This window comes from Mesitornis unicolor, unplaced genomic scaffold, assembly GCF_000695765.1.
Source record: "Mesitornis unicolor isolate BGI_N332 unplaced genomic scaffold, ASM69576v1 scaffold52669, whole genome shotgun sequence".
Classification (NCBI taxonomy): Eukaryota; Metazoa; Chordata; class Aves; order Mesitornithiformes; family Mesitornithidae; genus Mesitornis; species Mesitornis unicolor.
Genome location: NW_010207643.1, coordinates 35 through 9009, shown reverse-complemented (window position 1 = coordinate 9009; position 8975 = coordinate 35). Strand labels below are relative to the sequence as shown.

General features: G+C 40.6%; 1 protein-coding gene across 1 annotated transcript; it reads right to left on the bottom strand.

Annotated features, from left to right (window-relative positions):
• Positions 1 to 352: 352 nt before the first annotated feature.
• On the bottom strand, positions 353 to 4713 carry LOC104546716 (GTP-binding protein SAR1b-like). Its single transcript, XM_010192171.1, has 3 exons — positions 4639 to 4713; positions 1241 to 1360; positions 353 to 435 (listed from the first exon to the last, which is right to left on the bottom strand). Exons 1-3 carry the CDS (start codon positions 4694 to 4696, stop codon positions 353 to 355), a joined length of 261 nt encoding a protein of 86 aa, XP_010190473.1. The 5' UTR covers positions 4697 to 4713.
• Positions 4714 to 8975: the final 4262 nt, after the last annotated feature.

The window sequence follows — 8975 nt, the reverse complement described above, 5'->3', positions numbered from 1 at the left end:
TGTTATCACCACTCTATACCACATGTACATTAATGTACCGAAACTTCCCGTGTTTCCCCAAGAATTATGTCAACAAAGGTAAGTTTGAAGCATAAAACTGAAAGGTAAATGTAAGCAATTCAGAGTACAGAATCTTCTTCAAAATACAGATATCTGTCAAAAATTTGTGTTCTGCAGCTTTTGTCAAATTGTATTTGGAATTTGTAATAAACAGTGGACACAGACAACAGAGAAATTAGTGGTTTTTATACTGTCAAAGAGAGCGTGGGAAGTCGATGTCTGCAGCATGGTCATATTTGTAATCTGAAACAAACACACTGTAGACAACTGTAACTCAATTCAGTGGAGTGAGTCAATGTATTCTCTTACCTTGAGCATGTCCACCCAGATCAAAGGTAGTGAAAGTCATGCCAGCAATTGTCAGCTCTTCTGAAGCTAGAAATACATGGAATTATGCTTGCTGTGAAGATTATGCAGTGCACTGGAACAGTCCACCTTTCTAGCATGTAGATTTTACTTTCTCTCCTGGGTCTTTTCAGTATTTTGTTATTCAAGAAACACCCCAGAGCCATAAATTCTCTCAAAATCAATGACATGATTGTTTAACTACAAAATGCTATTAACCATTAAAACACATGAGAAATATCCATAATGGCAAGAACAGCAGATAATATTTGTACATTATTTATCCCTACACATTACACAAATAACAGTTGGCTCTGGCATCTGGTTTGCCACAAATATGGCAACATACAGTACTGTTCAAGGTCTCTCCTCTTCACATACTTTCTCAATTTCTCACCTCCTTACTAGACTTCACCAATCCACATTTTAAACCTGTGCTGACCTTTTTTGCCGGTGAAGCTATGAGGATAACAATTACACAGCAATCTCTGAGCCAAAAAAAAATTAAATCAAACCCAAGTGTACATAAATGCTAATTTTCCAGCTACAGAGAAGCTGCTCCCTAACACTGCAAGCCCAAATCTCCAACAGTTTCTGAAATCTAGACTCTCAGCTTCGTCACTCTTCTTTTCTTTCTCAATTTTAAATAAACCAGATTGAATTAACTACACACATTTTTTTTAAATATTACTCAAACTATCTACAGATTGCAGCTCCAGAAATTCATTTGTTTCTCCCCAGTTACACGGTTGGTCTTAAGATGTATTATCAAATCCTGCTTTGCCTGCAACACTTAAAATACTTTCTAGCTGTGGACCCAGCAATACTAACTTACTGGGGTGTAACGTGGGGACGTGTTGTCCCAGTCTGTCATCTTTGAGCATATGCAGCAGTGTAGTTTTTCCAGCATTGTCCAGTCCAAGAAATACTAGTTTGCCCGATTTCTTGTAGAGTCCTAGAACAAAGAAGGACCAGTGAATAATCAGTTAAATCGGTGGGAGTTCATTCCTAGCACTAGAGATGATTTTGCTCCCAGGAACAAAGTGTTACAGTCACAGTACAAAATACAGACCAGCCAAGCTCCACCATGCACTTTATCAATGCCCTTTATCCCTGTGCTCCTACTCACACAAACTACATTCATGCTTGCTTGTGCGCCTGCTGCACTATGTGTACGCTGTGCAGCTTACGGGATGCTTAGCAAGGAGGGGACAGGCACACAACTGATGTAAACGCGTCACTCCAGTAAATGCACTTATGTTATCTTGGGAAAACCACAGCAGAACAGGACTAAATCTTGCCAGTGTAGCTTACTCTGCCCCAGCAAACAGACAGTTTTGCTCACTGGTGATGATGAGGAGGCTGTGGGGGTACAGTGTTGACAGCGGGCTCTAAAATACAGACCATCCTGACCCTGCACAGCGGGTGTTTTGTTCAGCTAAATCCAAACATGACAAAAAGCTTGTACAAGGCAAAAAAGGTTCAGACATCAATGGGTATATTGAGAAATTAGTTTGAATGTAAATAGTCATAAATAGTATATGCATGAATTCTGTTGGTTCATATATTATTTGGACAAAAAGGAAGATTCACCCATACCGCCAGCTAAATTGTATGAACAGATCCTGAATGGTACTGCCAGGGCAATTCTGACACACCTGCTGTCATGTGAGAATGCTTCCATGACAGGAATAAGAAATTTCATTTTCACTGATTGTTATCTTTATAAAAATGCCTTTCCCCCTTTATTTCTTTATTGTAATCCCAGTAAATACAACAGTTACTGTGAAGGACAGGAAGGATGTTTAAAACACCATATTTTCTTCAGTTTGACATTATCAACTTGCCAACACAACACCCTATGCCAGGATTATTTTTCAGTGCTTCAAAGTGATGAACATTCAAAGTAAAACATTTTAAAGACAAATTAAATTAAAACAAAAATCATGTCCTGCAGTGAAAAAACTAGTGAAGTAAGAGTCTCTTAACTTTGCCCTTTTCAAGCAGAAAATCTTCCCTTATTCCCTCTTCAAAGACCTGTGGCTGGATACTACACACTGCACAGCTTTTTAGGAACCATGACTGACCCCACAGACTTCACGAGTGCTGGAAAGGGCAGAACACTTGCAACAGAGAATGAAGAAATAAACACATGTGTGTATATGCTCAAATTACATTTCTTCAACACCAAAACTGAGCTACGTTCCTGAAAGGATTCTCTCTTCTTTCTGTGTGGAAAGTACGGCAAAATACAGTCAAATACTGCAATGATTTTTTGTTTCTTACCATATAATGTTATTGTATGATGCTTTGCAAAACGCTTAAGAAAATGTGTTTTATTTGGTGGGATTTAAAGTGATGCTGTTGCAGAGGTGGCTGCTCAGCCAGCCTTGCTGATGCCACAGCGTTACAGGGGCACCTGTGCCTCTGCGTGGCCGACCTTTACACTGCTGCTCTTTGCTCACCGCTCCCCTGCCTTTAAGGTAATCTCTGGGATCACATTCCAGCAGGACATGTTTTGTAACTTGAAGGAATGAATATTCTTTCATATTCCTCAGCTTATTTCATTAATGATCTTTATTACTATAGGCAGTGTAGAGTGTCATCACAGTTCTTTCAGATATAACAATGCTTACACCCAAAATTCACCTTCTCACATGCCCAAACATAGATTAACTATTAAACTACAGAGTGGAGGAGAAAGTATTGATGTTTACAGAGAAAGGAGTGGGCAAACATATTCATACATTAACTTATGTCACAGGAGAAACTCCAGTTCACACTTACCTTGCGAGTTAAACTAAACTACAGTAAAACAGTAATATTTTTGCCACTCTCAGCCTAGACATCCAGGAGTCTTTGCTCCCAAAGCAGGTGCCTCTGCTTCCTCTGAAACATTTCACACTTTCCCAGTGTCTTTCATAGAAATGCAAGACAAACAAGCAGGAATACTGCAGCTATTAGCTATACCAAGACCAGAGTTTGTTTTATATATATATATAAATACAAATATTTGAAGATTCTTTGTACATTCTAAAATTGTACATATGCAAAGCTGTACTTCATAAAGTGATCTTCTCAGCCTGCTGACAGGACTGCAGAAGGAAATGTGTGGAGTTTCACAGATGTTATAATCAGCCTTCTTCAACTGTAAATATAAATGAGAATGAAAAGGGAAAATGTTTTTTCTAGAATAAGAGGGATATATTGAAAGTAATTCTCCTTCCTACTTCAAGCTCCAGTATCTTTCACCAGAATTAGACTTTACATGCACAGGAATGGGAAAGCGGGCTCATGTGCAGTAATCACTGCTCAGCTAAGTAAGAGCAGATAAGAAAGATTACAAGACTTAGTTAAAATTTCACTGGCTAATATTCCAATGGTAGGCCAAGGGTCTAACATTCAGCAAAAAAGTTCAAACTTTCAACTGATAAAAGGCAGGTGGCACAGCTTGTCATGATTCCTTAATCTCAAATGCTTTTTATCCACTTCAATAAAATCCTTCAAACTTGTAAACTGTGTCATTTACTGATGTGATCTGCAACTTCTGTTCCTTTCTCTAGTATCCAAACATTCCTCTTCCTCCTGGTTGGTTACTGCCCGCCTCCTTGTGGTTTTTTTGTCTCCTGTTTTGCACAAGCTAATATTTAATCTTGGATCAATATGGACTGAAGACTCTTTTGGCCAGGGAATACCTTTCTGAGACACCTCAGCAGATGCCAGTGAAGTTTCACACTGATTTCAGTGGCATCGGTTGCAGAAAAACACTGCTGAATATAAGCAAAGACTCAAGGGCTTAATATCCGGCACTAACCTTTTGTGGACACTCCCTCATATTTGGATTCTCAAGTGATACCCTCATGTGCAAAAGAACTGCTCTAAAATAACTGAGTTCATTTCTTTATAGCAGAGAAAAAACAGAAGAAACTCCATAAAAGTCAACTGAATTACACCAGCTTAAATACAGTATGATTAGAAAAAAAATCAAACCTCTTCTGTTCATGAAAGAAAACATTTTTTTCAAGAGGTTAAAGGACTAATGTAAGATTGAGTGGAGAGCATGCTCTGGAAATACTCAGTATTGATAAGTGAAACTTTTGTTTGAGTGTTACTGAATATTACCAACACAAATATTATTATTTCACCAGCGGCTATGTTTGAAGATAACAGAGGTGAACAGACATTTTATACAATTATAGAAGAAAGGAAAAACCCCAAACAATAAAAACTTACCTAAAAACTGTAACACACTACTGAAACCACTGTAAATCCAATCAAATATGAAGGACATATCTGAATCTTATAGTCTGAAATAAAAAGAAAATAGAATCCATTTAAAATATGTCAGAACAGCACATTAAACACTGCAAGATATTTATAGGTTACAAAAGCAATTCAAAGTCTTGAGTGAAAAAGACAATTGAGTTTTGGTGAACTGTAGCATGGACTAACTAAGTGACCCCACGATGCAATGAAACAAAAAACCAGTGTAGAAATGGAAAACAGAACCCAGGCCTTGAGACTGAACAGCAAAGACCCTTTCCTTTCCTTGCAAAATGCCACATGGACAGAAGTCTTTGCAGGAAGTAGAAATCATTTTCTCTTAAGTATGGTTTGGTGGAGGTGTGTGATGAATGGGATCTCACCAAGTTTTCAACCAGGAAGAAAAAGTGGCACTTCCAAGAGGACAGAGGGATGTCAGTGCGGAGTCAGTGCTCCAGACTCCCTCGGGAGCTGCTGGGGTTTGAAGCAGAGGTGATAAGAGCTGAAGAAGTTTTGTCAAGTTGAATCCAGAGATGTTTGATACCAAATAAATCCCCGATGTCTGCACAGAACCTGCCTGTTTGGCTTGTAATGGAAAACCGCTACAGAGCGCTGGAACTGCCATTCAAATACTGTGACCTCCTTTACTGTCCGGCACAGACTGACACAACCTGAACCTCAAATGCAAAGTGTTTTTAAGGAGGACTCTAGAATGTCACGTTTCCCACCAAGTTCCTTAAGCTCAGATTCAAGTCAAGCCGAGAGCAGCCAGGATGACTACAACCAACACTCGAGCTGTGCCATGCAGCCGTCAACCAACTTGTGCCGACTGCCACAGGTCAGACACCCCTTGCTACAGAATGAGCCTACTCCACAAATACCCTTTCTTTGTGGTAGAGTTTAAAATAAAAAAAACCACCCCAAACCAACAAAACCCAACCAACAGCAGTAAAAAGGTCCCTATGCTCGTCCTTGAGAAAGAACGAAGCGGTCAGAACGGATTGCACAGATTAATTCAGGAAAAAATCCTCTGCCACCGAAGGCAGGGCTACTTCCAAACAAGTGGCCACAGCAGAGGTTTGAGGGGAGCTTTGGCACACCTTGAGCGGAGCAAGGTAGCATCAAGGAAGAACCGCTGCTACTGCCAAAGCAACGCTTTGGGGCACAAGAATAAAGCCATCACTAGGCTTCACTGTGCAGCCACGAGCAATTAATTTCTTAGCTTTCTCTTAATTTCCTCATTATCTGAAGTGAGGATAATCACACTGAAAGCACCAGTTTCACACAGTGAATTAGTATCTAGCGTGAAAACCTCTTGAAAGACTAAAGGGTAACATCCTTAGAAGCATTTAGCCAGCGAATTCCTACTGAAGCATGTAACCCCTGCTAACACCAGCGGATGTTGGAGCCCAACTGTCCTCGAGAGACTGGACTGCACTGTGAAGTGCAGCTGGCAGAGGCATCCACGCTGCTGGGGGCTGTCCTGCCACACTCATTTTGACACTGCAGCGGTGTCTTAGGGGGTCACAAGATGACTCAGGGCAGCTCTGACCCTGGAGCACAGCACTGAGGAGTCAAAACTCAGGTCACTACCAGACCAAAATCCAGACACCTGTCATAGCAATTACACTGGTGGCAACAAGCAGAGTTTCTCCGCTATGCAGCAACAGGTATATCATAGAAAGATTAGGAAAGCATATGTTAGTTAGGTTTGCTCGCACCAGAACAAAATCTGTTCAGATGACGAAGCATTAGGAGGCTTGGTTTCTCCATGACTAACCCTGAAACCCTCACCCACGTCCTACGTTACTCTGAACAACTCATCAGCTGCCACAGATTTTAAGAATACAAATCAAATACACTTGTCAATGCACAAACAGCCAGTTAGTTACACAACGTCATGACTGAAACCGTCCCTTGCCTGGCTAAAAAGCAAAGGTCAAGAATAAGCAAACACAGCAGAACATACACGTCAGCAGATTTATTTATTGCTTGAGCAAAATACCAGTCGTGAAAAGCCTCGACGGGGCTTAGAAAAACGATCGACTCAAATAACCTGTAAATCAGGGCAAACAGCGTGATGTAAGAGACGTGCTCAGATGACTGAGGTGAGAATAACTTCACAGCGTTTACTTGTATTAACCACTTCCATCTATTAAACTTCTGGATAAAACAAAAATAAACCAAACGTCACGTATTATAGAAAAGACTTTAAGGGGCAAGATTCAAGTGATTAAAGTGAGAACAGGATTAACTCTGCAAACACAGCTGAAGTGGCATTAACATAGGTTAAATTTCCATCACCACAAAAGAAGCGGTTTTAGAAACACAGCTATCCAAATCCACCCAGAATAGCTCCGTATCAGCTGGCAGCCCTTAAAGGGAAATACTTGTAAAATGGGGAAAAAAATGGACAGCTAATTGTAAAGGCACACTGGTAATATTTGAATAGAGATATTAAATCTATCTTATCGCATGGGAAAAGTACCTACGTAATTCACAGGAGCGTCAAATCAAAGCATTAAAAAGCCCTAGTGGCTCTGCGTTGGTATCAAGAGTTAATGCTGCTGAGATATCCAAGTCATGGAGCTACACCAAATTAAGGGGGGAGCCGGGGCCGTTCAATGTACACGGACTCAAACTCTGGGGCCCACGTTAAAAATACCGTAAAAGCAGAACAATGAAAACTCTGGCAATGACTCTTCACAAGCCACAAGGAAGACAGAAATACTACTTTAAGGTTATTTGAAGTATTTCCTTGAAAATAATCAGTTGCAAGCAGACATAAGCTTTTAATGAAAAACTCTACTGGACACAAGACAATCTTTCGATACCAACTATTTTTACAGACTTCACCAACTCACTTGTGACTCCTTTAAAAATATGACAGTTAATTTTCTAGCATCACATCAACAACAGACGGCTATTGCTTCAAAATGTCTCCAACAACCCTGGCTAACATAATTTCATCAGCAAAGCATCATTTGGTAACTCCCACAGAGCCCTGTAAACCCTCCTCTAACCAAGGAGATGGGTTTGCTCACTGGAGACCACTTCTGACCGTGAGGATACGGAATTCCCACCCACTGGCTTCAGTAACACCTTGAGGGAGCCTCCTGAAGGAAACATCAATGACAGCAAGGACCAGCAAGCAAACTCACTCATGTTTATTTCTTTTATATACTGAAAACCAGGGAACTTCTCCCCTATTCTGGATCTGCATTTTTCTAGCTAAAAATTCATCACTTCACTTCTGAAGCAGTTAGAACAGCACTTACTTCCAAAGTTTGTGAAACTCTAGATGAGAGGGGACATTGGGCTTTTCTAGATAGTTTTAAATCCTCTTATGGAATAATTAGGAAACAGAAACCAGCAACACCCAAGCAGAACACCTCTTGCTCTAACTGGACGGGTACCGACAGCAAGAGCAAGGAAAGAAACCTCTGTCCAACCCAAAGGCACCGAACCTGCACCCCAGCCACTGCACCTCTGAGAGCCCGAAGACTGCTTTTAAGAGCGTATCTGCAGTTTTTCAAGTAGGATCTTAACATGGTCACTTAAAGTTATAATTTCACATATGAACATTTTAACATTATAAAATGTTACCAGGGACAACAAAAATTAAAATCATTAAGAAACTCAGTGAATAAACTGATATCTGCCTTTCCCCGTCAGTTTATTCTCTGATATGAAACTGCACTTTGATGTAGTATTTTAAAAGTTGAGGAAACTGTCAGAGTTTGGAAACCAGGGAATGGCACAGATTTGCTTAGGATATTTTAATCAGTTTTTTCATAGCAAGTCATCGCTGAGATTTCAGAAAATGTAATCATCATACTGCTCTGTTACTGTTGGGCTGAAAACCAAAAAGATTACATACTGCATGGCAGATTACTTCAGTGTAGTTCTACTGCATCTTTATTTGACTTTAGCAAAGACCTAGAGCACATCTGAAGCAGCAAAACAAACAGTCAGCCTGTGAAGAGGCCACACACTGGTTTCTAAGGGCACCTGATACAGTGGTTCTCAGAGCACATTATCAAAGCGGGCCCCATTGCAATAACAGCCTTACAAATAAAAAAAACCCCTGAACACCACACCGGGGCACGAGCACATAACTATTCATTGCTTTAAAAGTCATAATTTCTGAAGAAACGACAGCATTTAGGATAAATCTCGGCAGGCCAGTACAGCGTGACAGACGGCTGCAGAGCACCTGCGGGTCACCGGGCGATACCTACAACACACGCCTCCCACACAGACCCCCAGGCCTGGCCTACACAGGCACTGCCGGGTGCCCGTAAAAA